We start from the raw sequence: 26,167 nt of genomic DNA, 5'->3' as shown, positions 1-26,167 counted from the left end.
AGGGAGAGTGGGAATGAGGAAGGACGGGGTTGAAAGACCAATTGAACAGAAGGATGATGGGCTCAAGGGTTGGCCTGCGGACCCCACAGTGTGTATGTGATCTCTGCATTGGCTGTGCCCGAACAAGGGCCTGAAACTCCTACAGATGGGTGTGGGGGGAGGGCCCCACTTCAGGGACGGGAAAGGCCCAGCTGGTCCTGTCTAAGCCACCTGCCAAGGAAGGAGACAGTCCAGCCCGAGGAGGTGCGGCTTGTTCTCTAGGGTTCTCTTCGAATGGCAGAGACCTATGGGAAATATGCTAATCTGCTTTAAAAAATATTTTTTTTTCCTCCTAGGAGCAAGAGTTTCCGTCTCTCACATTTAACACTTTGAAAGTGCGCAAAGCAGGGCAGACACGCCCCATCATCTGTGTGCCTCATCCGCCCTGTCCTCCCACTTCCACTCAGTCCCCCAAGCCCAGAGCCAGCGCCAGGCCAAGCTGGGGGAGCACCTGAGCCTGGGTCCCTCTGTCTCCCAAGGGGCCAGCCCTGGGAGCAGCAGATGGGCTGCTGGAGCAGACTGAGGTGTCCCTGTGCCCAGCCTGCCCTTTCTTTTGCTAAGTAGGAAAAAGTGGAAGGACAGAGAACCTTGGTTCCTGCAGGAGTCATCTAGAAGAGCTCTTGTCCCCAGAAGCCAGCTGCCATCCCAGCCCCCATAGGGGAGGTGGCCCAGCCCTGAGGCTGGGACATGACGGGAAGGGGCACATTACTTTCTCCAGAGTAACTCATCCCCATACTTGAAATCCCACAGACACACTAACACACAGACACAGGCCCCAGGCAGTAGACACAGAAACACCAAAGCTACGTTCAGGTTCACAGACCCACGCAGACCCCACATGGACTCACACTCGTGATCACACACACACACGCGCACACGCAGGCACGGTTCCTGCTGAATAAGGCTGAGGCAGCCTCAGCGCCACTGCTCCCCCGGATCAGCCCACCCTGGCTCCCCTGCTCTCCCTGAGCCTTGCCCCGCAGGGTTCTGGGAACAGGTGTGCCTGGCAGGCCCAGGGTGAGAGGCAGGGCAGCAGGCTCTGGGGCCCCCTCCCACTCCCCCGTGCACAGCTCCCCGCCCCCAACCCAGCCTCAGGCATCACCCGGGTCAATAGGCACAGCCAGCATCTCAGGCTCAGCGAGCGAACATTCCCCCAGATGTCCCCAGCGCCTGCCGGGGGGCCTCCATGTCTGAGGAGGTACCATCTGGCCAACGGGGGAAGGGGAGGTCCTCTGAACTCCAAACCCCATCCCCCTCCCAACTCCTCCCTGGGGACCAGCTGGTCTCTGGAAAATCACTGCTTCTGTCTCTGTACCCCTCTCCCTCTGAGAACCAGGCCTGAGCTGTCTGGGTAGGTAGAAGGCAGAAGAAGGAGACTGGAGTAGGTCAGGGGTCACCAAACTTCCTCAAATCGCCCATATTACGGGGCTGGAGAATGGGGGTGGGGTGAGGGGAGCAGGCCAGCCATCTTTGCCATCCCTCTCCTCCTGAAAGCGTGGAGGGGGTTGGGACGCAGGGGCTGTCTCGTCCCCTTTCAACATCTACTGTAACCTTAGACTGCCTGCAAGCATGAGAAAGAGGGAAGGAGGAGGGAAGAAAAACAGGAGAAAGAAAAAGGCCCAGGGAGGTAAATGGCTTACTCTAAACTACGCTGTCCTAATGGCAGGGTTTTAATTGCTGTGAAAAGGGAAGTTTGGGGGCAAGTGGCTTTCTCTGTGGCCCTCCCATCACACCAGGGGGGTGACCAGTCACGGACCAAGTGACTGTTGAATAAGTGGAAGCAGAAACCGGCCGGGAAGAGAGTAGTGGGCCAGTGGTCACGTAGACAGGCCCTGAGGGCTTGGGAGTGGGGGCAGGTACAGAGGCAGCCCCCCACCTGAGGGTGTGAGTATGGGACAGATAGGAGCCAGGAACGGAGTAGAAGAGGGTGGGAGGCACAAATGAGAAGGACGTGGACTGGCAGAGAAGCCCTGAGAGCAGGGGAAGTAAGAGGGGAGGCAGGGAGAGGCCAGCAGAGCCTGGAGACCCCTCAGCCTGTCCTCCTTGCCCACCTCTGCCTGGGCCCCAGAGCTGGCTCCTTTTGCACCAGAGCCTCCTCCCCCCATTCCAGAGCCATGCAGACAGGTCAGGGCTTTTTGGGGTCCCCAGGCATGAGGAGGAAACGAGTGTGGGGGCTCAGCACCCCCATCTCCCTGATTCCAGGCCCCAACCAGCTCATTTTGTGAGGGTTCAGTGAGTGCTAACCCCCCAGCCTCCCCCACGGCCTGCTTCTCTGCCTCTTTCACTCTGGGTCCTGCAAACCACTGAGGGAAAAGGGGTCTGTCCAATCCCATTAGGCAGAAGGTCCCTGGAGGGTGGCGTGCTGACGTGGGCCTTGCTGCTGATGCAGCTGAGGAGGCCCATGCACCTCCCCCCGCACACACCCGGCCTGGGGCTTCAGCTTGGGTCTCCTCCAGCTCCAGGAAGGTCAGGAGGGGGTTTTGTCCAGAGACTGACCAGGGGGCAGCCTAGGAGCAGCTCAGAGGCCCAGGCCCCTTCCCAGGAGATGCTCAGGAGGGAAGGCTCGGCGTGACAGCCCAAGCCGCCCCATCCTGGGCCTATGTCCCTCCCTGTCCTCACCCTCCTCATTCCTCATTCTCTTTTTCTCCTCTCTTTTCCACCTGTTTCTCCTGATGTTACCTACGGAAGAGATTTTATGTTTCTTTTTCTTTTTTTTTTTTTTTTAAGATTTTATTTATTTGACAGAGAGAGACAGCCAGAGAGGGAACACAAGCAGGGGGAGTGGGAGAGGGAGAAGCAGGCTTCCCACCGAGCAGGGAGCCCGATGAGGGGCTCGATCCCAGGACCCTGGGATCATGACCTGAGCCAAAGGCAGCCACTTAACGACTGAGCCACCCAGGCGCCCGAGGTTTTAGGTTTCTTGTTCTTATTTTACAAGGGAGGCCCAATGGAGACTTTGCCCTTGAAACCAAACCCTCATATGGCTGTGCTGCCTGTAAACCTTGGCTGGCTTCCCAAGGCTGGTGCCAAGCAGGGACACCTGGGGTGAGCCTGTAGCACCTTGTCACTGCTCAGGGCCCTGGGGTGGCCTGCTTGGGGTTGGTTTCCTGGACCCCCCCACAGGTAAGTAGGATGAGATTTGGGCTCTTCGGGGTTTTTTTTTTTTTTTAAGGATTCAGTTGTCATTTATTGGTCTAGTGTCAAGGGCTTTACAAACAGTCATCCTTGGAAACATTGTTATTTAGAGAAGGGGTAGTTCATTTCACAGCAGGGAAAACAGGCTCTGAGAGGGAAAGGGACCTGCTCAAAGTCACATAGCAGTGACGGGACTGGAAGGCAGTGGCCCTGCCTTCTCTTTGTTATACCTGCCGTCTCCAAGGTGAGAAGGGGGGGTAGGTGTAGGTGCTGGAGACAGCTGTGATTGAGCCGTAGCCCCTCCTGGGGTCCCAAGTAATGGCCCGGAGGCCCGGCCATGTCCATGTGCACCCCCATCCAGCTGGCTGCCACACCCTCCTCAAAGCCCAGACCTGTTTCATCCAGCCCCAGGCTGGACCCGGCGCCCTAGGTCAGTGCGGGAACCCTGCCCTTGCCCACGGCCCCGAGAGGGTAGGACTTAGAACATCTAATAGAGGCTGGCATTGCTATGAAGCTACAGGTGAAGACGGTTGTGGGGCTGCGAACCCCAGGATTCCTGGAGGTCTATAAGAAGTGGGAGGATAGGTACATCATTTCAAATTTTTATTTTTCACAGAGCTGACAGGAGATCCAGCTATGGAATCCAGAGAGAGTTCTACGGGAACAGAACAGAAATTGCCTGGGCGTGGGTCCAGAGAAGGCCTGGAGCCGCCTGGGCTACCGTTCAGTGCCAGCTTCATCCTTGGCACTCGGCCCCTCACACAGCATCACTCAGCTCCCGGGAGCCAGAGCCCACGGTACAATGGCAGCCGCTCGAGGCTTTGGCTGCAGCTGTTGTCCAGCCCAAGGAGGAGTGCGGGGTGGGCTCCAAGGGCCAGGGAGGCCAAGCCAGAAAGAGTCTTAGAAATTACCCAGTCCACCCCCATTTTAGAGATGATGCAGTGAGGCCCAGAAAGAGCAGTGGCTTTCAAGGAGAATGAACAAAGAGGCTCAAAGTTGGGCTTCTGATCTACTGAGTGTGTCTGCCCAAAGAGCCCTCTAAGCATGTCTGAGTTGGTGTCTACAGGGGCTGGCTTGTGCGTGTGTGCGTGTGCGTGTGCGTGTGTGTTTGCCAGGATGTGTCTGTGGTGCATGCTTCCGCACACGCCATGGTTTCCATGTCTCTCTCTGTGTCTCTCTATGGGTGCTCCTGTGTGCAGGAACTTGGGGCCATGGCCGGAGGGAGATGGGCCTATTCCTACAATCTTAGGAGGCTTCTCCAGGCTGAGCAGAGAGGGTGGGTCCTGAGGGAAAGGGTGAGGAATGGGGACTCTGGTCCCAGTGGAGAGGGAGAGACCAGAAGGCAGGTTTGGGCCATGGATGAGAAGGGTCCTGAGCTAACATGGGACGGGGGGAAACAAAACTAAGATGGGGTGTGGGTCCCTGGACATTGAGACATGTTCTTAGCCCTCATGTGGGCCCAGCCCCCTGGTCACCCCAGTGGGCAACCCCAGGGGAAGTAGTCACATGATGTGGCACTTCTCAGCTGATTGCTTGAGGTCCCCCAATGTGGCCTGGGCCTTGTCCTTGAGTGAGCCGAGGTCCAAGCCAGGGAGACTGGCCAACTGCCCAAGGACGGAGGCCCTCTCCTCCTCCTCTGTGTCCTCCTCAATCATCTTGGCCAGCTCCCGGGGCAGCTCCACGTCTCCACCTGCCATCTGAATCTGGCTCTCATCTGTCTCGTTCTGAAGGGAAGAGGGGAGGAGGTGGAGTGGGGCTGGAGGCCCAGGAAGACCCAGAGTTGAAGGGACAGGGAGGAGGCCTGGACTGGGCTCCCAACCCTTAGATTCTTGAGCCATATGTTCCAGTGAGTTCAGCCCCCACCCCCACATCCCAGGATCAAGCTTTTGACACTTGGACATGGAGACCTTGCACTTTTATACCACCTAACTTCACTCTGAGATACTGAAGACACTAGCATAGTGAATAAAGCAAAATGAAAATGCTTAGGAGTCAAACTGTTCCAGTCAGCTAAGTCATAGGCTGGCTATTATTACCTATGCTGGAGGACATAGGGATCACAGTGACGGATACCATTTATCAAGTGCCTACTCTATGGCTGACATTCAAAATACCCCTGTGAGGTAGGTATTCTTATTTCTATTTTACAAATAAGGAAATTGAGGCTCAGTTTAAGTAAGTAAATTATTCAATTTAAGTAAATAACTTGTGGACGTCGCACAACTAGGAAGCAGGGGCGCTTGTTTTAAACCTACATCATGGGGACACCTGGGTGGTTCAGTTGGTTAAGCGGCTGACTTCGGCTCAGGTCATAGTCCCGGGGTCCTGGGATTGAGTCCCGTGTCAGGCTCCCTGCTCAGCGGGGAGTCTGCTTCTCTCTCTCCCTCCACCCCTCCCCCCACTTGTGCTCTCTCTCTCTCTCAAATAAATAAATAAAATATTTAAAAAAATAAACCTACATCATGGATTCCAACATTTGTGATCTCTTTGCACAACACCTACTGGTTGTCGTTGCATTTCTCTACCCCTTTGGAGACCCTGGCGCTTCCCACTTTATGTCCTACTCAGTTACAGCCAAGTCTTCCCTCTTTTATTAGACTCAGAGTTCCCTGATGACAGGGGTTGTGCTTAGTCAAGCATTTGAGCAATGACTCCATTCCTAGCTGGGTTTAACTCAATAGCTTTCCCAGCTTTCTGGACTGGTTTTCCCGCTGAGAGACTGGTACCCTGTGGAGAGCCAGAGGCAGCCAAGGGATCAGTAAACATTTGTTGAATGAATGAATGTGATGTTCGCATGTCTGATCTTCCAATTCAGGTGGAAGATTCTGGGCACTGGGAGTACCTTGTGCCTCAGTTTCCTCGTTAGGCAACACTTACATGCCCATCTAGTGCTGCAGTGCCTATGGGAGACATCCTCCTGGCTGTTGACCAACCAACTGGCATTTTGCTCTCTGCAGGCAGACTCCATACCCTGGAAGGCAGCCAGGGGTCCTACAGCAAGCTGAGGTTCCACATTCACAGGCTTGAGCTCTGACCCCGCTCCAACACTAGCTGGCTGTGTGGCCTTGTCAAGTTCCTTAATCTCTCTGAGCCTCAGTTTCCTTATCTGTAGTGTGGGTGATAGCTACATGGAAGAATTATTGAGGGGCTACATGAGGGCATGAAGGCTAAGTGCCTGGCACACAGTGGGTGCTGCATTCTCTACCCGACCCCGCCCTCCCTGGGTGTGCAGGAGCTCCAAGTGTACTCAACCTTGTGGTAAAATCTACTGCCTTCCACTTCTTCATCTGCCTGGGCCTGATTGGGGTTTGGGGAAGGGGGACGTGGGGGGAGAGAAGGGGTCTGAACTGGCTCCAGAAACACAAACCTATCAGTCTTGGGAAGGCTGGGCTTACCTTCAGCACCAAGCCCTGGCCTCTTAAGTCAGAGAACGAAGGATCCAACCAAGAACTCCGTTGAGTTTTAGGAGCTGAGAGTTGCAGAGACCAGAGTCCGGAGAAAGAGTGGGGAGCTCTAAGCTCAGGGTCCCCATGTGCCTACCAGACCAGGCTCCTAAGCTTACCTTGGGCAGCCGATATTTATCTCGGAAGTGGCTCCGCAGCGTGGCCCGCTCCGCCTTCCTCTGCGTGAACTGCGCGTCCCGCTCCATCCTGCGGGAGCACCGAGGCGGAGTCATCTCAAGGGCTGAGAGAAAGGGCGGGGTCTGCGAGGAAAGGGGGAGGGGTCTCCGCGTCCCGCGGCGCGAACAGCTTCGCTCCTGCCAGGGTCGCCTGTGTGTCGCGAGGGTGCTCCGACCTGGCAGCCTCGGTTAGTCTGTGCTGCCTTCCCCCCATCATCGCGGCCCTTTGTTGTCCCTGCACCTGCCACTGGACTATCGGGGAGGGAGCGTCAGCCTGTCTGGCTCGCTCCGCAGACCCTAATATGTGTCCCTCGCGTCTTCTTAACTCCGTCTGTCTTTTCCCTTCCTGACAGATTGTGTCGTGTGGGGGAAAGTATTCGGGACAGACTTGGGTTTGCGTCCTGGCTGCACCGCTACTTTGAGTATGTCACTTATTTCCCTCTTTTGCAACTCACAAAACTATTATCAGGATTAAGCGAAATAATAGCTAATATTTAATGATACACCATGTGCCCGGCACTGTGCTAGGCAGTTTACATGCGTTAAATAATTTAATCCTTCTAAATATATAAGGCATGTTTTATGGTTACCATCCCCATTTTACAGAAGAGGAAACTGAGGCACAGAAAGGTTTAAGTAACCAGTTTAAAGTCACCCAGCTAAAAAGAAGAAAAACCTGGATCTGAACCTAACTAAGCAGCCTAGCTCTGGAGTCCAGCCCCAGCTCCCTTTCTGTGCCAGCACTGCCTGCACACAAGTAGACATTGGGCTCAATATCTTTGAGTGCCCCTTCTCAAGATCTGTCTCTGTGACTCTGAGAGCCCTCAGCTGCATCGCTTTTCTCAGAACCTCAGGCTCAAAGGAGCTCCAGTTGGAAGATGCAGACAGCTAGGACCAGATCGGATTAAGGGATTACTTGTTTCGTCAGAAATGCACGTGCCCCCACCCCATCCCAGGTCCCTCCTGTCCCTGCCCCCACTCCCTCTGGGCCCAGAGTGCGAAGCTGGGACGGGGTCCTGGGTTGAGATGGGGTGGATCTGGGGTTAGCCTAGAAAGCAGATCCCAGCTTCTTACCATGTCTAAAAAAGTAAGGTAAGGAGACTCGGGGTCTGAAACCGCCCTAGTGGTGGGCCAGGTGGCTGGAGGGGGTGGGGGAAGGTCGTTGGAGGCAGGAAAGGATCCCACTCACTTCTCTTCCACCAGTTGCTTCTGATACTCCTCATACTCTTCTCGGCTCATGCCCTGCGTTTCGGCCGCCGATTTGTCCCCGTCCCCCTTGTCATCGCCGCCCCCCAGGCTCCCGGTGAGGTTCTTCAGCTGGCCGCCCACCATAGTCTTCACCATGAACGCCATGGTCTTCGCTGGCCCTGGCACCGGGCTCCGGGAGCCAGGCACGTCCGCACCTACTTCAGCACTAGGTCTCGCGGACAGCTCCTGCCGCGGGCCGGCGCCCCACGCTCTGAGCCTCCCGCCGCCCGCCCCTGCCCAGGCCCGCCCCCACCTCCCCAAACCCCTCCTCACGGGGGGCGGGGGGCATGCACGGGGCTGAGGAGGCTGGACCACGTGCCCGCTCCGCACTCCCGCCTCCCCCACGTGCCTCCTTCCACGCCAAGCTCCGCCTGGGCATTGCTGACAACGGATTAGGGCCTGCGGGGGTGGGGTCGCTCCCCAGGGAAAGGGGCTGCACTGATGCGCCTGGAACCCTGCTCCCTACTCTTCCTCCACCCCCTCCTCTCCCAGGTCGCTGAGAGCCAGGATTTCAGCTGGCGGTTTCAAGTGGCAGCAAGGGGCAAAGATCCAGCCCTGGGCCCTACCCCATCCTCCCCATCCCGCTGCCCCAGCAGCTGCTCAAAGATCTGGACGCTGGGAAAGGGAGGGAGACCAGAAAGCAGGAATCCCAATTATGTCTCCATGGGTTGCCTCAGAGTTCTCCGTCACTTACCAGCCCCACTGAACCCTAAAGTTGCAAGAAGTGGAGAAGGAGAGGGTTGTTCATGGTGATGTTGGCTGGACTGAGCCAAGAAGGACCCCTGGAGATACCACTCTTTGTTCTGGGTGAATTTGGGGATAGAATTATACACAGTTGGGACTTCCTCTCCCTCCATCCTCTAAAGGCTCAAGGCTGTGGGGTATCTGGTCTTTTGGCAATCAAGCCAGTCCTTGACCTCCTTGCCTGCTTGGAGCCCACTGCCAGCTACCTGTCCAGAAAAGGTGAAAGCCTTCAGAAAGATTAAGGTGAAGTCAGAAGGTAAATGAGCATATCAAAGCATGGGGCATGGGAAGATGTAAATCACCTTTAATAAGACTGGAGCTCCGCAAAAGTTAAGGTGCAGGCAGGAGCTGGGCACCCAGAAGGAGAAGGTATTGGCCAAGCTCTCTACTCCCTAGACACCATCCACCTCCTTCAGGGTTGTCAGGTGAGTCATGCATGCATGCTGGGGGAGAGAGGCTGCCTCCTCAGAACCCCCAGGGCCCCAGGGATGCGTGGTGCAGGACACAGAGGGCTGCCTGTGGACAAACAGTCCCAAAGGCTCTTGTCCAGCTCCTGCCTACTGCCAGGGAAAGGAGAAGAAGGTTACTTGGATTTCTGCCTTTGGGGTTGTTGAGACCAGGCTCCCACACTCACCTCTCTAGCATCTCTCCCCCAGAGCCTCCCCTGTTCTAGGACCTTTTGTGGCTCCCTGGCCTGCCCCAACAAGACCACATTCTTCCTCTGGCATTCAGGGTCTGTCCAGGTGGCTCCAGCCTTATGGCCACCATTGCAAGCCTACATAATGCATAAGCTTGTCATCATTTCCACTTTGTACCTTTGCTGTTCTCACCTGGAGGCTGTCCCCGCTTCTACTGTGCTGTTAAAGCTCAGCACACTTCACTTCTCCCCCAGCACCACCCCAGACCACACTGATTCTTCTTGTCTTGAAATTCCACCAATAAGGACTGTCAGTCCCATTTCTGAGCACCTTAGCACACTCTCCATCTCTAAATGTTTCATTCATTCAACAAACACCCACCAAGCAGAATTAGTGACCTCCGACCACCTTTTAAATTCTCTTTGCCCAGTTTCACAAACTGGTCCCACACTTTGCTTTGACAGTACTGAACTTGCCACTTCTTCTCCAGAATATTGTGCTTTCTTCATGCTTCCATGCCTTTTCTCATGCTATTCCTCTGCACTGATGCCTTTACTTATCTTGACAGGCTGGAAAACTTCTAGTTACCTTGATGACCCATATCCAATGTCCCTTCCAGGTCAATGCCCTGATCGCCCCAAGCTGGGTCAAGTGCTTTTTTTCCTGTACTGTCATAGCCCCTGAGCTTCCTGCCATCATGGCACTGACCACATAACTATCAGTTACTCATCAGTTTCTCACACCAGCAAGTGATTTCTGTGATTGCAGGACTTAGATGGGGCCAGCAATTGAGCCAGTGGTCAGTAGAGCCTATCAGAAAAATGGGTCCTAGCCTGCATGCTGCTCCTTGTCAGCTGGTAGACCAGGCATAGTCCCCCTGGGCCTCAGTGCCCCATCTCTCAAATCAAGTGGCTATGACCCAGAATTAAGAGATGCCAGGTAGGTGTAGGATGTCTTACCCATGGGAAGACCCACCTGAAGTGCACGTAACAGAAGAAGCCTATAGTCTGAATGAGGAGGAAGAACAAGAAGATGTTGGGCCGCAGGCATGAGGAGGCCCCTGGGGGTTGGCCAGGTGGGCGGGGCTTCTTGGTTGCTGCTTCCTGAAAGGGGACATTCTAAAGTCCTGGATCAGCTTCTCACCCAAAAGGAAAAAGGGGACCTGGGATCTGGGCCATGTGTGGGCTCTACTTCCTTTCCCCGGGCTTGGGGCACCCTGGCTCTCATCCAGGGAACTTGGAGAGGGGTCAGAGAACAAAGCATCCCCCCCTCTAGCTCCATCTGTGGGAACAGCTGGGAAGGCCTAGGGCCTGGGATCATCAGGGCTCTCCGAAGGCTCTATAGATGAGAAAGAGAGAAGTAGAGAACGAAAGACAAGGTGATGGTGAGGGCAAAGGTAAGAGCAAGATGGGGCACGGGGAAGGGAGGGCTTTATCACCGAGCTCTGAATACTCCCGTTTCCCTTCTGGTCACTGAGGGGCGTTGGACCCAAGGGTCTCCAGGGCCCTGCTGGCATTGAGAGTCTATGGGAGCCTCCAGAGGGCAGAGAGGGCAGAGAGAAGATCACATGTGTATTACAGACACAGACACTGGTGTGCCTGCCAGCAGTCCCAAGAGGGGAGCACAAGGGCAGGAGGGCCTGGGGATGCAGAAGTGCTAGAGGAAGGGGGCCTGAGCCCAGACCTCAAGGATGGGGTCCTCATGGTACCCCTTCCTTCCCTCTCACCAGTGGGCCCTGAAGGTCCTTCTGCAGGAGGCTCAGGATCTGGGCCAGCTCTAAGAAATGATGCTTGGTGCCCACAGGCAGATAGAAGAGCTGGGCTCTTGAGGCCACGTGGGCAGCTGCATCCCTGGTGGGGGGTGGAAACCAAGGGAGATGACTCATTATGCCTTCTGGTTGCACCCAAACCTCCTAACCATTTCTCATAATCCCTAACAGCAGCACCTGGTGGGAAACAGGCACCATCCATAGGGCACCTTCTTAGGGGCTGTCTTCTTTCTCCAAACCTTCTTCCTGTATCCTCAGACAGCTTTAGCTCAGAGAAAGGTCCCCTTAAAGTTGTCTGTCTCAACTCTAGCCTCCCTGGGCTCTGCTTTCCATCCCCAGCCCCCAGGGGATTTAGTTCCTCTCCCTCTTCCCATGTCCCCACCCCCAAGCATCTAGATGTGGGTGAGGCACCCATAATCCAGCATCTAGCCTGAAGCTTTCCTCCTCTGTGGCATCAAGGTGACCTCCCTGTCCCCAGAGCTCTAGAGGTAGCTCCTGAGGCTTGGCCTAAAGTGGGGTGTCGGGGGGCTGGAGGGGGGGCAAAAAGAAATCAGGGACTGCCCCCCCCCTTCAGCTGGGCCCAATCTTGGTTATGGTTCCTCCAAGAATGTCATTAAAACATCCCTTCTGTGGGGCGCCTGGGTGGCTCAGTCAGTTAAGCATCTGCCTTTGGCTCGGGTCATGATCCCAGGGTCCTGGGATCAAGCCCCGAGTGGGCTCCCTGCTTAACAGGGGGTCTGCTTCTCCCTCTTCCCCTGCCTGGCTCCCCCTGCTTGTGCTTTGTTTCTCTCTAATAAATAAATACAATCTTAAAAAAAAAAAAAATCCCCTCCTTCCAGGAGCTGTCACTGAAGGACGGCTCAGATTTATCAACTTTCCCTGGGCAAGTGGGGTGTCTGATAGGGGCTCTCATGAAGAGTCCCTTCCAGGGAGAGTTACTTTTAAACTAGGAATTTCAGACTTTAAACTTGATTCAATTAAGTTCAGTTCAACTGGACAAACCTAACTCTGCCCCAGCCCCTCCTTATGTGCCAGACCTCGTGCCAGATGCTCAGGAAGTGAGGAAAGGAATAGGGGGCCAATGGAGGAACTTGAGGCTGAGCAAGTGGGTGGAGCAGGGCTTCTCTGTCCCTCCCCCAGGACCCCTCCTCGCAGGTGCCCTTACCTCATCTCTTGCAGGTCCTGGAGCAGAGTCCTCTGTCCATGGAGCAGGGCGCTGACCTTGGCAGAGTCCTGCAGGAGTGCCGCCCTGTTCTCTAGGGCCCAGGGCACAGCCCCTCTCTTCTCAGAGTCCCTCTTCCCCGAGGACACTGTAGCCCTCTTCCTTCTGGAAGTCCTTGCCAGCTTGCCTGGCCCCTCATCAGTTTAGACATTATCCGACACACTGAGTTTCTCCTCTGTCCAGCTGGGCTTCTGGATTCCCCCTCCTCTCAAGCCCCTCCCCCTGAGGGTCATGGGCTTTCTGCCCTTTGCAGAAATGGTTCTGCCCCTGAAGGAGGCAGAGGCCCAGTCCAGTCCTCTCCTACCTACTACCCCCCAGGGCACAGTCCAAGATGGGGCCAGTGCCGAACAACTCTCAGTGCTTGGGCCTCTGTCTTGCTGAGTGGCCTGGAGAAGTGACCGCCCCTCTCTGGGGTGGGATAGAATCTGGCAGGAGGAGTTCTGGGCCTGGAAGCAGGATCAGAGAGGCCTGGCCTTGGGGTGCGGCACCATCCCCACTCCCCACCCCACCCCACCCCCAGCAACCCAGCCTCAGCTGCTCTGGCCTGAGGACACAAGTTGAAAGGCCTGAGCTGCCAGAGCCCAGCAAAGCTCCCAGGAGTCACGGGTCTCTTCTGCCCGGCATCTCACATCTTGACTGAGTCCAGCTCTCAGGCCCCGGGCTGGGCGTGCCATGGGGCACGGCTTCTTGGAGGGGAAACCAGGATGGCAGTGGAGATGAAACAAGGATTCTGGTGCATCTGAGCATTAAGCAAGCCGTGTGTGAACCAAATCACATGTGGAGCTACATGCAAATTAGCACCCAGTCTATTTCTGGCACTTGTCTACAGCCTGTGTCCAAATACCTGGCATCTCCTCTCCCCAGCCCCAGCCGCGTGGATCCGTGGGTATGTGCTCGTGCAGGGCCACCCTCCTGCACGCTCCCCTGCCTGGCAGGTCCACCCCATCCTGCCACCTGCAGCACCGCACCCCGGCTCTCCTTTCCCTCCAGACCTTGGGGGAGACAAGTTCCCAAGTATAGTGCTTGCTCCTCCTTCTGGACAGAGGGAGCCCACTGGTGCCAGGGACCCAGTGCCTGAGGGAGCTTGCTTTTCCAGGCCTGCAGGCAGGGTCTTGGGTGCCCCAGGGGCCACTCACCCAGGCTCCCATAGGCCTCGTGTGGCCTGGGGACCCCAGCTGCTTCTTCCATTGCCTCTCAGCCTGGGTCAACTGTTGGGACAGACCCTGGAGAGCTTGTAGGATCTGGCGGTGTCTGCCCAGCATCTCCTCCAGGCCAAAGCTTCTTTCCCCTGGAGATTGGGGCAGAGCTGGGACATGCAGCCAGCTGCAGTGAGATAGCAGATCCTATCTTTTGGGGGCTCCTTGGAAGCAGGATCAGAGAGGCCTGGCCTTGGGGGAGGGGGAGCAGAAAGGCATGGCTTCTGCCTCCAAGACTCCCCTGGAAGGATTTGCCTGGGTGGTGAGGTGGGGATAAGACAGAGTAGCCGGGACCCAGGGTCTGCTAGATATGGCCTCCTTAGACCTTCATCTCCCCATTAGTTAAAGGGCTCCTGGTTTGAAGGGAAGAGGATCCTGTGGTACTCAAATGGGCCCCTGCCCCACCTGCTTGCTCCCTGGGTCCCTACCCTCTTCCTGGACTTCAGAGCTCGGCTGTGGAATCGCATCCTTCCTGGGGCCCAGGGCCAGCTTTGCCCGAAGCCCTTCCAGCTGCCTCGCCAGCCGGAGCTCCTCCATCTCCAGAAAGGCCTGGGGGGGAGGCTGGAAAAAGAAGATAAAACTCAGGCCTGAAACCCATGGGAGATCTGCAGGTGAAGGGAGCTTTCCCACGGGGCCTCCAACCCTCCTCCTGGAGCACTCCAGCTGGGTCTCCCTCAGCTCAGCCCCCAGGCCCTGCGGTTTCAGCCCAGCTGCTGCCGATCCCCACACCCTTCCCTCCTGCTGCTGCCCCAGCTCCCCAACTCTCTCAGGACTCAGACCTTTGTCCCCGCTGCTCCTCCTCTCAGCTACCTCGCTCGGCCCTTTCAAGCTCATCTCTTCCAGGTGGCCTTCCCTGCTCCCCCTGGCCGGTCAGGGCCCCTCTTCCATGCTCCCGCAGCCCCCAGCCAGCTGGGGAGATGCTTCGGGACAGGGCCTAGCTCTAGGTCACCTCTGGCCCCCAGCACTGCCCAGAACAAGGCCTGGCCTGAGCAGAGCTCAGAGAGATAGACAGATAGCTGTAGAGATAAAGGCTGGAACGATAGGACTGACTGCCCGTGATGTGAGCAGAAGCATCTGGGCGGGGAGGGGTCCCTGGGCTGTCTCTCCCCTGAAGGCCGGCCCAGGGCTGGCATTACCTTCAGACCCGGCTCACTCAGACTGAAGGTCAGGAAGGACAGGATGTCATGGTCATCTGGAAAGCGGGGAGAGAAAGGAAGGGAAGATGCCCCCCTCCATCCAGCCGCCCACTTACTCAGCCCCGCCGCCCCAGGCTCCATTATATTCCAGGCAGGCAGGAGACCTGGGTGACTTTGGGCAGCTCTATCCCTCGTCTTGCTCACTTCATAAGAAATGTGTGAGGGTCAGACAAGCAGATGGGGGGACTGTGAGGGTTGACCCACACACAGAGCCAAAGGTGGGCCACGGTGAGTGGCTAGAGCCAGGGCAACAGACCGGGTGACACCCTCAGGCCCCAGAGCATGGCTGCTACTGGTAGAAGCAACCACGCAATGACTGCCTCCTCAGCATGGCTCTGACCATGTCACTCTCCTCCTCAGAAACCTGCCATGGCTCCCTAATGTCTGGAGTCTGAAGACCAAAGTCCTAGCCTTCAAGAGCTCCCACTCTCAGATTGCGCCCTGCTTTCCAGCTGTGGGTCCCGCCGTAGACTCTTCATTATGTTATATCCTTTTGTTCCAGTTCCGTAAATGTCCCTCATGGCTGTCCCTCTTCCACTTGCCCCACAGTTCCCAGCTAGGGGCACCTATGGGGCCATCACTGGATTAAAGACTTCTTGTGCTTTATCCTATTTGAGAGTTTCAGCAACTCTGCAAGGCAGACATGAGCTTCCCCGATGGTAACAGAGGCCCAGAGAGGGCTCGTGCATGACTCCCCAGGCCACATAGAGGGCAAGTGGCTGGCCCACACTCAACCCAGAGCTCTTTAGAAGGTGTGCTCAGGATGGGTCATGGGTCATTAGGTATCACTCCTCTGCTCTTACCTGCCCAGAAGGTCCTCACCTGCCAGGGTGCTGGTGGCTGCCGAGACACCAAAGAAACCTCCAGGAGCCAAAAGCAGGGGCCCCGTGTCAACGCAGACCTCATCTAGGTCATTGGGAGTGAGCCCACTGTTCAAAGACACCTGAGGGGCACAGAGGACTGAGCCCCTTGCGCATGGAACCCCCTCCTCTCCCCTGACCCTAGCATCATCTCCACCTCTGAGTCACTGACTCCCCTGGTTGTAAAGGCGGCCGCAGGGCCTGGTGTCAGAATGGCGTGGAGGGACGCGCTCACCTGGTCTCGCGCTAGCCCTCCTAAGTATGTGCTCTGGGGGTTAGCAATCTGTGCAGGGAGGAGGGTCCCACGAGAGCGCCGCCCATATGTGCCAGGGACGCCATGTGGTTGGGGTCATGGGTGCTCACATAGCAACTCTGTAGCTCTGAGCCCTATGGTCTGACCCTCCCTGCCCAGAGAACCTGCAAAAGCAGGAGGGGCTACTCACGCGCAGCCTCTGCCCCCAGTAGGTGATCCGTGCTCTGAAGGGGTACGGCAGGTTGCGGAAGTCCCGGTGGCAGGAGCCCAGCACCCCACTGGCTCCGTCCCTGTGGGCACTTGGAATCCAGCCTGGCCGCACAGGACCCAAGGCCGGGCCGGTGGGGGCGGTCCCAGAGGCCGTTCTGCGTGGGCCTGCGGCACCCCACCCTCCCCACTGGGTGACCTGGGACGGGACAGGTCCCTGTGGTCTAGCTTGAGTCTCCCTTGCTGTAGTGTGCTTCTTTAGCAGGAGAGAGAGGAGTGGGAAAGCAAGCCTTGCCTGGCAGAGTGCTGGGACTCGGAGTTTACAGAAGAGGCCAAGGCCTTCCTGTGACTTTTCTCTCGGGGGACAGAGCCTGGACCAACAGTGGAGTTCTGCCCTCAGTCCCCCAGGCCCACTGCATCCTCCCATTGTCCCTCCCTTAACCTCCGCGTGCCCCTGCGCCTCTGGAAAGGCTTCTCCAAGCTCGAAGCAGCAGGACAGACTCAGGACGGGCAGCACGAGCCGAGGTCTGTGGGCCGGAGGGCTCCCGAGGGTCTCCGGGCACACAGGCACACAGCCCAGTGCGGTCGCTGCTGCCTTCAGCCAGGAGGGAGGCGGCACAGAGCAGGGAGAAGCCACAGCTCCGAAGAGCAGCCCGTGGGACCTTGGGCAAATTACCACATCCTTCCAGACCCGAGTTGCCCCATCTTTAAAATGAGGATAATAATTGAAACTACCTCATAACATTGTTATGTTATAACTAAGACAGTGAGTGCAAAGTGCTTGGCGCTGTGCCCGGCATACCGGTAAGCTCTGCTCCATAAACGCTGGCAATTATTCTAATTGTTATGAGCTAAGGGATGTTTGCTAAGAGACAGCGAGGAGGCAGCCGGGCCCAGGGTGGGACGGGCAGCCACATCACCCGGGAGAAGGGGAAGGCACTGGCAGGCGGGCAGCTGACGCAGGGGCAGGGCGTGGTCCATCTGGCCTCAAATCTCAGCTCTGCACACAGCTGTGTGACCTCGGGCAAGTCCCTCCACCTTTCTGGGCCTCAACGTCCTCCCTGTAATCAGGGACTAATAATCCCCCCTTCTCCAGAGTGTTGCTGATCAGATGAGATGTTATGAGTGACAGCGCCCAGCACAGGTTCTGCCCTGTGCCGTTTCACACCCGGCCCCCCAAGGGGGGGCTGTTAGGTTGAATGAATTGAGGACTCGGTGGGGCAGTTCCGGGGAAGTGCAAGCAAACTCCGGCCCCTGCCCCGGAGGAGGCCCAGCTGGGACCAAGCTGGAGGGAGCCCGGGGAAAGAGGCCCAGGGCGGGGTGGGGGGTGGGGGGCTGTCAGAGGCTGGGCCAGGGGCACGAGTCGGCGGTGTGGGTAACCGCTGAGGCTCTCATGGCCCAGGAGAGGGGTAGGGGTCCGTCCAGACAGGCCCTTACCCAGGCGGCTCGTAGTGAGTGTGTCCATCGCTGGCCAGCACGCTGACGGCGGGGCTGTTCTGCATGGGACGGGATAAGCAGCCTGAGCCGCGGGCACAGGGAGGAACATGGCAGTGTGGATGGGGGGGGGGCAGATCACGACTCACCTGGGTATCCTGGGCCGAGGAGTCGAAGAGGATCCCGATGCCGTCCCACGAGGCCGGCCCCTCCAGGACAGAGCCTACTTGGCCCCTGCCCCGAGTGTACCACACGGCCTGCGGGTCCCCAGCGGCTCAGCCCGGGGGTCCCTCAGGACACCGGAACCTCGGGCTCCCCACCCGCCTCCCGGCCTCACCCCCTCTGCCCAGCCTGAGTTGGGGCCACTCACCACGCCCTGGGCTCCCCGGCGCCCCGGCCCGGTCACCCTCATCTGCACCTCCACCTCCCAGGCAGAGAAGAGGACGGGGACCCTGCTCCACACGGCGCCGCTGCGGTTCTGCATGGATGGGGCCAGCCGCACCTCTTCCAGGCCCAATATGGCATCTGTGGACCAGGGCAGCTCAGGCCCGGGGCCCCACCGTCCCCACTTCCCCCATCATTCTCTCTCTGGCCTGGGCTGGGCCAGGGGAAAAAAGGAGGTAACATCAAGGCCTGCCAGGAAATAACAGGCCAGGTGTTGGACATGGGAACCCCAGCACAGCTGTGGGGGGGGGGCTTTGCCAGGGGAGGGCAACAGATGCCAGATCCATGGGGTTGGGGGGAGGTTTACCTGCCTTCTCACACAAGCCTCACCACAAATCTGTGCAGCCTGCTTTTAAAAGACCCCATTTTACACACAAGGAAACTGAGGCTCAGAAGAGTTAAAGAACTAAGTGGTTTGGAACTCAGCTTCATCTGGTTCCAAAGTACAGCTGACCCTTGATTGATGGCATGGGTCCATTTATACGCAAATGTTTTCGATAACTGCAGTATGATACTGCAAATGTATTTTCTCTTCCTTACGATTTCTTTTCCTTTTTAAAAAATTTATTTATTTTAGAAGGAGAGTGTGAGAGGGCACAAGCGTGAGCAGGGGGAGGAGCAGAGGGGGAGGGAGAGGGAGGGGGAAAGAATCTCAAGCAGACTCCGCACTGAGCGTGGAGCCTGATCCCAGGACCCTGAGATCATGACCTGAGCCAAAACCAAGAGTTGGGCGATTAACGGACTGAGCCGCCCAGGTGCCCCTCGTCCTTATGATTTTCTTGATAACACTTTCTTCTCCCTGGCTTACCCTATTATAAGAATCCAGTATATAAGACATGTGTTATAACACATACATAAAATATGTGTTCCTTGACTGTCTGTGTATCAGTAAGGCTTCTGGTCAATATTAACAGTTAAGTTTTGGGGGCATCACAAGCTATACCCTAATTTTCTACTGTGTGTGGGCTCGGCTCCCCCAACCCCTGCATTGTTCAAGCGTCAGCTTCTTCCACCACAGGAGAGATTTGTGTCTACCCCTTTCTGTGTCTCAGGTAGGAAACAGTCCCTGTAAAGGAAAAGGACGTGCCCAAGGCCACAGGCCAGCAGAGTGCTTTGCTAGGACAGTCACGCTGGGGTTCAGGACTCCAGGCTGTGGAAGCCTGGAGAGACTCCAGTGTGGCCACATGAGGCTAGGGGCTTCCTGGTCGGGGGACCTAGGGGACATTCCAAGGTGAGGAAAGCATGAAAGCAAAGGTGGGAACTGGCTGGCAGGACTGTGAGGAAAGGGTGGAGGATGGAGTGTGGGTGTGAGAATTCTCAGTGGCTGTAGCTAGGGGAAGACCTAGGTGGAAGGAGGAGGGAAAGGGGAGAGAAACTGAGGCAGGCTTGGCAGGAATCAGGGGAAGGGAGATCAGAGGTCTCACCCCAGCTGGCTCCCCACCCCTCTGATCTGCCAGCCTGGAACCTGGCCCAAGGCCCAGGCCTTGCCAGGACTGTCCGGAGACTGCTAATCCAGGCTGTTTGCTCAGCCAGGCCAGGGCTGGGGGCGGGGAGGCTCAGAGGCTGTAAGGCCAAATGTCCTGGGGGCCCTTAGAGGCCACCACTGCATCCGAAGTGACTTGTAGGAGGCAAGGATTGTCCACTGTATACGACACTTATGCATTCAGCTTTATGTGGATTGTCCATGAGACCTCATCCCAAACTGCGGGCTCCTTGAGTCTGACAGCCCTGTGTCTCTGGGCTGGGCACAGAGGGGCATGGTGGTGGAAGTCTGATGAAAGGATGAGTGAATGAACGAACGGACAAGACGAATATCACTGCGTGATCTTGGAGAACGTGCTTCTGCTCCCCTGTACGGTCTGGGACACTCCAGACTTGACCGGGCCCAGAACAGGGAGTGTTGGTTGTACAGGCCCTGCCATCGTAGGCCTGAGGCAGAGCCTGGCTTGGTGCTGTGAGAATCAGCCCCTTCCTTTGTTTACCTCCTGTGCCTCTGTGAGGGAAGATTGGGCCAAAGACCCTCCTGACAAGGCCTGTCATCTTAAAGGGATATTTGTTCTGGTCTCAGTCAGGAATCGTGCCCTGTCTCAGAACTTCCCTCTCATAGACACAAACACATAATGGATCTGCTTTCTCTCTTTGCTTTGCCTGCTAGGTGGCTCTGAACCAGATCCATGGACCAACTCTGAAGGGCGGGCAGACCGCACAGCATGTTTTGGTGACAAGCCATGTTCCTGGACTCATCTCCGGCCTCAGCTTTAACTCTTAATCTTGTTCATTCCTAATTTAAGCTCCTCGGTACTGCCTGGGTCCTTATAAGTCCTCAGAAAGCCTTTTTGAGGGGTGCCTGGGTGGGTTAAGCGTCTGACTCTTGATTTCGGCTCAGGTCATGATCTCAGGGTTGTGAGATTGAGCCCCACATCGGGGAAAAAAATCCTTTTTGAACGAGATCGAGTAGAAGACAGACTCTGTAGGCCTGGGCTTGGAAGTTCCCGAAGCTAAGATGCTCTCACGCCTGCTTCCACCCAACACACACATACAGGGCAGAGCTGGTGCCCTCTATGGCAAAACAGCTGGCCATGAGGGTACCTCCTTTCAGGCAGCCCCAGTTCTCCTGGCGGCAAGGAGCAGGGAGGAGGGAGGCGGGTGCTGGTCCAAGTTGCCTTGTGTCTGTGTGTCTGAGGCTCAGCATGTGAGCGAGCATGTGTGTACTTACGGGTCCAAGAGGCAGAGGAAGAAGAGGGGGTCCAAGGAGAGGCAAAAGGAAAAGAGGGAAGTCCTAGCGCAGAGAAAGAGAGAGGCAGAGAGGAGAGACTGAGACTGGTGGATGGGGGTGGGGTTGTGGTGGGTGGAGGAGGAGACAAGCCCTCTTGGGCAGCGGCTGGTACCGGCAGGCCCGCTCCCCACCAAGTCACAGCCGCCTGCCCAGAGCTCGTCAGCCCCTCCAGCGGGTCCCCACCCCGCCCCTCACCTCCATGATGACTCCAGAAGGGTATTCCAGCCCCAGGCAGCGCCAGTCTTGGTCCTTTGAAGCTGAGCTTATACTCAAACCTTCTCCGAGGAGGACTGGCCCCCTCAGGGCTGTGGGGGCCCAGGAGCAGGAGGAGGAGAAGGCAGAACAAGGGCTCGGGGCCACCGACCACCAGCATTGTGAGGGGATCTGGTGTCCGGGCCCCTGGGAGGAGCTGTAGCTGGGAGGCCAGGGAGGGGCTCCGGGGACCGGGCCAGGGAGGGAGGAGCTGGTTTCTGGCACTGTCCTCTCCCTTCATCCACGACACAGACATCCTGTTCCTTCCAGGCCTGACCTCAGGCCCAGCCTCTCCCTCACCTCCAGCCTGGCCCCTGACCTCTCGCCCACCTGGTTCTGCCCCTGTTCCTGGGCTCAGGCCATCTTCCCGCCTTCCCTCAGCTCCAGCAGCCCTGGCCTCTCCCCTTGCTCAGGACGGGCCTCCACCTTCTGCCTCCTTCCTGCAGATAGGTGACCCGACTACCTGGACTGCCCGGTCATCCTCGGCCTTCCCTGTCCTGCTTGCTCCGCGGGGGCGCTCAGCTCAGTCCCACATTCGCAACACTCACGCCTCCAAGCAGCCGCGTTTCCTCCATGCATAAAGTACATGAAGAAAAGAAAGGGAGTCCTAACAGACAGAGCCAATAAATGCAATGTGTGGACCTTGTTTGGAGTCTAATTTTAACCAACGGATGGGGGAAAAATGAGACTGTTGGGGGAAATCTGAACAATGAATACTTGATTAAAATAAGGAGGTATTGTTAAAGACCTTAGGAGTAATAATGGTATTGTGGTCACATTTTTTTAAAAAGTGTTTTGTCTTTTAGAGAAACGTAAGAAAGCTGTACCAATGAATTGATATCTAGGATCTGCTTCCAAGGGTCCCGGAGCTCAGAGCTTGGTGGGGGGGGGGGGAGGGGGGCATGGAGGGCACAGGATTGGTCTGGAGCTGCTGTTCAAGCTGGATGGTGAGGATGTGGGCGTTCATTAGAGTCTTCTCTCTACTGCATATGTTTATATGATTATTTCCGTACTAGAAATGTTTTAAAAAAGAAATCCTATATTTCAAATATTTTCACTCAAATAAATGTTCATTTTCCCAAGTGGCTGGCTCATTTGCCAAGAAATCTGGCTTAGCTGAAGTTTCACTGTACTTTGTAAGTTCCCAGTAGGATTAAGTTACTGAAGCTCTACAAATTAATTAAAATCAAGGCGATAAGTGGAAAATTTTAGGACACACTAAAAGGAAACCTTCATTTCTCAACAGTAAGCCCTGGGCCACCTCCACCCACTGTCCCCCTCACCTTCACGGTCCCAGCCATGCTGTGAAGGGCAGCATGTGGATAGGGGTGGCCCCGCTCCCTCGCCCCCCACTCAGTCCTTCTCGCTCCTGCCCTCACTGCCCCAAGACAACAGCTCCAGCAAGGCCTGACAATGACCCTGTTCTTTGCTTCTAGTGGACACTTCTCAACCTTTCTCTGCCACGTGGAAAGCCGCGAAACATTCGCTCCCCTGGCCCTGGCGGCCTGGGCCTGGCCCCTTAGCGGCTCCTTTGCCGCTGCCCTTCCTCCCCGGCCCCTCACGCTGCGGCTCCTTGTGCCTGCGCCTCTCCTCACTCTCCACCTGCTTCCTGGCCAGGTTCGCCTGTGCCCACGGCCTCCAGCACGGTTGCTGTGCTCATGACCCCCAAACCTCTGCTGTCAACCAGGCTTCTCCTGGAGCTGGAGGCCTGAATGATGTCTAACTCTGCAGGGGACATCTCTGCTTGGATGTCCCAAAGGCCCCCAGACAACACACCCATACTAAACTCCTGATCTCCTTGTCCAAGGCTAGGGTCTCAGGGGTGGCAGCCCCTACCCCGTACCTGGTCAAACCAGAACAAGCTCTTCAATCTGCTCTTGCTACTCTTAGACCGCCTTACCTGATCCTCTAATCTCCGAGCCTGTCTCTTTATCTGTAAAATGGGGGAATAAGAGCATGTATCTCCAGGAGTTGTTGGGAGGGGTACATGAGATGACATCTAGCGTGTTGAGAATACGGCCTGGCCGATAGTGAGCACTCGGATCAGTACCATGTTAACTGTATTTACTTTCCTCTCCACCTCCTATGGCTTCCCCAGCCCGGCTGCCACCGGCCACCTCCTGCCTGACCAGCTGCAGCCTCCCCACTGTCTCCCTGTCTCCACTCTGGACACTCCCAGCCCCAGGGCAAGACTCTAGCCAGAATTATTTTTCTAAAATGCAGATCTGACCACATCACTCCTTGGTCCCGAACACTTCAATCACTCCTGGTCATCTTTGTACAAAGTTAAACTCAGGGGATCTGCAGAGCCGGGTGGGGTCTGGGCCCTGCTTTCTCTCCAGGCTTGCTTGCTCCTGAAAGCCCCCCACTGGCACCTGAGGCCCAGCCGTACCAGCCTATGGCACCCCAGCACCTTTGCCCAGGCAGTGCCCTTCTGTTGTCAGAAGCACCTCATTCTCTGTCCCTGCCCGAACTCCAGGCGTCTGAGAAGCCACCGAGAGCCTCCTGCTCCCTCCTCCTCGCCAGATTTCTGGGCATCAAGTTGAGCCTAAGTGGGATCCCCATTAGTCATGAGCTCCATGAGGGTAAGAACCCTGTCTTGCTTGTCTATGCCAAGCCAGCGGCCAGCATAGGGCAGAAGGATGAGAGAAAAGAAAGGAGGGAACAAAAAAGCCATAGGCCGAGTGAGAGAACGGAAGGAAGGAACGAGGAGGACTCACAGGCCACCAGGTGGAAAGCCCTGGCTACCTGGGCTGCACACCCGTGGGTCCCCGTCCGCTGGCCCCCGCCCCTTCTCTCCCGATCCCACGGCCACGCACCATTGCAGGATTCTGAACCCCAGCCAAGTGTCAAAATGCTCCGCCAGTGAAGTCAGGCTGGTAGCATGACATTGGCCACAGCGGGAGTACACCACAGATGTCAGCAAACTAAATCAGAGCCCCCTGCCACGCACCCCCGGGTCTAGCCGTGACCGTCACTGGAGCGCAGCCAGTGGCTTCCTCCCTGGGTGCTGGCTCCCACTGCAGGCACATGCCCTGTGCTCCGGCGGGCGTCCAGCCACCGCTCCTGCTCTAAGGAAGGCTCCCCCTGCGATCACTGCCACTCCTGCACCTCTGTCTTTGCCCCCTCAGCACGTGGATTAGGCCTGCAGGTAAACGTCCTTCCCTTTGGCATCAGACTTGCTCACGCCTCTGCCGCCTTCAAATCCCCTAACTCGTCCTCTTTCCCCTTCTCACAGCTCTTACAATCTCCCAAGACTGGCAGGCTTCCCGCAGAGCTCACACCCCCTAGCCAGGCCTGGAATCTGCACCCCCGCAAACTCCGGTTTTGCTGAAGTCACCAACCCCAGTGGCAGGCTCCGGTCTTCTGGGAAGGAGGGACCTGCTGGCTTGTCTCTTGCCTCTGCCGCAGGGCTGTCTGCCACCTCCCTCTCTGTACCTTGCCCGGTCAGCCTCCTGTCCTTGGCCTTTGAACGTGAAGAGCTCTCCCCAGCATGGTCCTGGGCCCTCTTCTCTTCTGCACGTCCTCCCAAAGTGACCTCCGCCTTGACCATGGCTTTCAATCCGAGCCACACACTGATCTGATTCCCCGCTCCAGCCTCTGGGTTCCAACCTTACTCATCGCCTCTTGGCAGTTCAATGGCGCACCTAAGACTCAGCACGCCCTTAGTAGAACTCATGATGTGTGCTGAACAGGAGTCTCCTGGTGCCCCCCTGCCCCTCCCCACAGCCATTCTGCTCCTCAGGGGTTGCGCTGGCTCCTCGCCCCCCTCACCTACATCATGAAGCCATTGGCAAGCTCACTCGGCTGCTTCTCCCATCCGTCTGGAGGCTGTCCACTCCCGCCATCCTCTCTTACACTGATCAGTCCTCCCTGTGCTCCCTGGAACTTCTCCAATAGCCTGGGTGATTGTTTCAAAAATACCTTCCTGCTCAGAACCTGTCACCAGCTCCCCATGGCTCTCAGGGTGACAAAACCCAATCCTTGCTCCAGCCTTCTCTCTCCACCTCAAGGCTCCCTGCATAGCTTCACCATCTTTCCAGAGACCCTGGAACAAACTGCCCTCCCTCCAGTCCCAGCATCTCTTCCTGGAATGCTGCTGCTCACCCCCACCTCCTGTTCACCCTTCTGATCTCAGCTTACATGCTGCCTCTTACAGGAAGCCCTCCCTGACCTATAGACAAGATCCGATTGCTATGGCATACATGTTTTTTCCATAGCACTTATCAGTTTGTGGTTGTCTGTGTGATTGTCCTCCCACCTGGAAACTCCACAAGGTCTGTTTTGCTCATTGCTAAGCCCCAGTCCTAGCACAAAGCAGCTATTCAATATATCTGCTGTTGAATGAATGGTCTGGTCTTGGAAAAACGAGGCTGGTGATGTACAGAGGGGATAGATCAGGGGAGACTGCTGATCTGGGCTGGGGAGGGGAGGGAGCAGACCCCGGCAGCTGGGCTGCAGCGGGCCAAGGCGCACACTAGACACATGGCAAAGTCGGAACTCCCTGGATTTCGGGTCCTACTGGCTGGGACCGGGTAAGAGCCGCAATGGGACAAGGGGACCCCCACCCCCGGTGCCTGTCTCAGTGAATGAAATGAGCCTCCCCCAATCTTTGCAGCTTCTGCCCTGACCACCGACCCTGGGCAACCTGAGTGAGGGGAGAAAATGCCACGGCTGGCCCTCATTCTCCATCTGTGGCCCCCAAGGTGGCGTGGGGAAGGCCCTCCACCTGTGTGTCCTCAGGTACGGGGCTGGGCACACGCTGACATGCAGCCGTGCTGTTCCATCTTGGATGAGCTGTGAGAACCACCAGCCGCTCAGAGCCTCCCCTTCCCTCACGCCCCGGGGTCCGCACCTTCTCTGAGCCATGAGCCATTTATCTTGCCTCCAACCAGGGACCCCCGCTTCCATCTGCTCAGGCCCGGCTTCCTTCCCCATCCTTGGCTCCGGCCCTCCTTGTGCTGTCGGCTTGAGCACCAGGGCAAGGCAGGCAGCCGGGGCCCTCCCAAGCTCAGGACGGCCGCCTGGGCCCGGGCCACAGCAGGACGGTGGGGGCGAGGGGAGGGCTCCCCCACGGCAGACACAGGACACTCGCTCGTGCAGCGGACACAAAGCGGCGGCTACATCTCCTGGCCG

General features: G+C 56.9%; 2 protein-coding genes across 2 annotated transcripts; both read right to left on the bottom strand.

The window, feature by feature from the left end:
• Positions 1-4,676: 4,676 nt before the first annotated feature.
• On the bottom strand, positions 4,677-8,146 carry CPLX3 (complexin 3). Its single transcript, XM_021694025.1, has 3 exons — positions 7,983-8,146; positions 6,737-6,824; positions 4,677-4,898 (listed from the first exon to the last, which is right to left on the bottom strand). The coding sequence occupies exons 1-3, from the start codon at positions 8,144-8,146 to the stop codon at positions 4,677-4,679; spliced, it is 474 nt and encodes a 157-aa protein (XP_021549700.1).
• Positions 8,147-9,215: 1,069 nt separating this feature from the next.
• LMAN1L (lectin, mannose binding 1 like) lies at positions 9,216-21,152 on the bottom strand. The gene is given in 15 exon segments (XM_021694045.1): positions 9,216-9,342; positions 10,399-10,526; positions 11,150-11,273; positions 12,357-12,424; positions 12,766-12,828; positions 12,830-12,859; positions 13,550-13,701; positions 14,038-14,170; positions 14,746-14,801; positions 15,628-15,748; positions 16,109-16,208; positions 17,563-17,621; positions 17,709-17,816; positions 17,930-18,084; positions 20,975-21,152. Coding segments are annotated over 15 exon segments (1,602 nt in total).
• Positions 21,153-26,167: the final 5,015 nt, after the last annotated feature.

This window comes from Neomonachus schauinslandi, chromosome 9 (assembly GCF_002201575.2).
Source record: "Neomonachus schauinslandi chromosome 9, ASM220157v2, whole genome shotgun sequence".
Lineage (NCBI taxonomy): Eukaryota > Metazoa > Chordata > Mammalia > Carnivora > Phocidae > Neomonachus > Neomonachus schauinslandi.
Note: the sequence above shows the minus strand (reverse complement) of the source record. Positions and strands in the feature narration are given on the sequence as shown.

Coding starts and splice junctions, on each gene's coding strand:
- CPLX3 (XM_021694025.1), bottom strand. CDS start 8,146: ATGGCGTTCATGGTGAAGACTATGGTGGGCGGCCAGCTGAAGAACCTC. Junction 6,825..7,982: donor AAGCAACTGGTGGAAGAGAA/GTGAGTGGGATC, acceptor GTGCTCCCGCAG/GATGGAGCGGGACGCGCAGT. Junction 4,899..6,736: donor ATAAATATCGGCTGCCCAAG/GTAAGCTTAGGA, acceptor TCTTCCCTTCAG/AACGAGACAGATGAGAGCCA.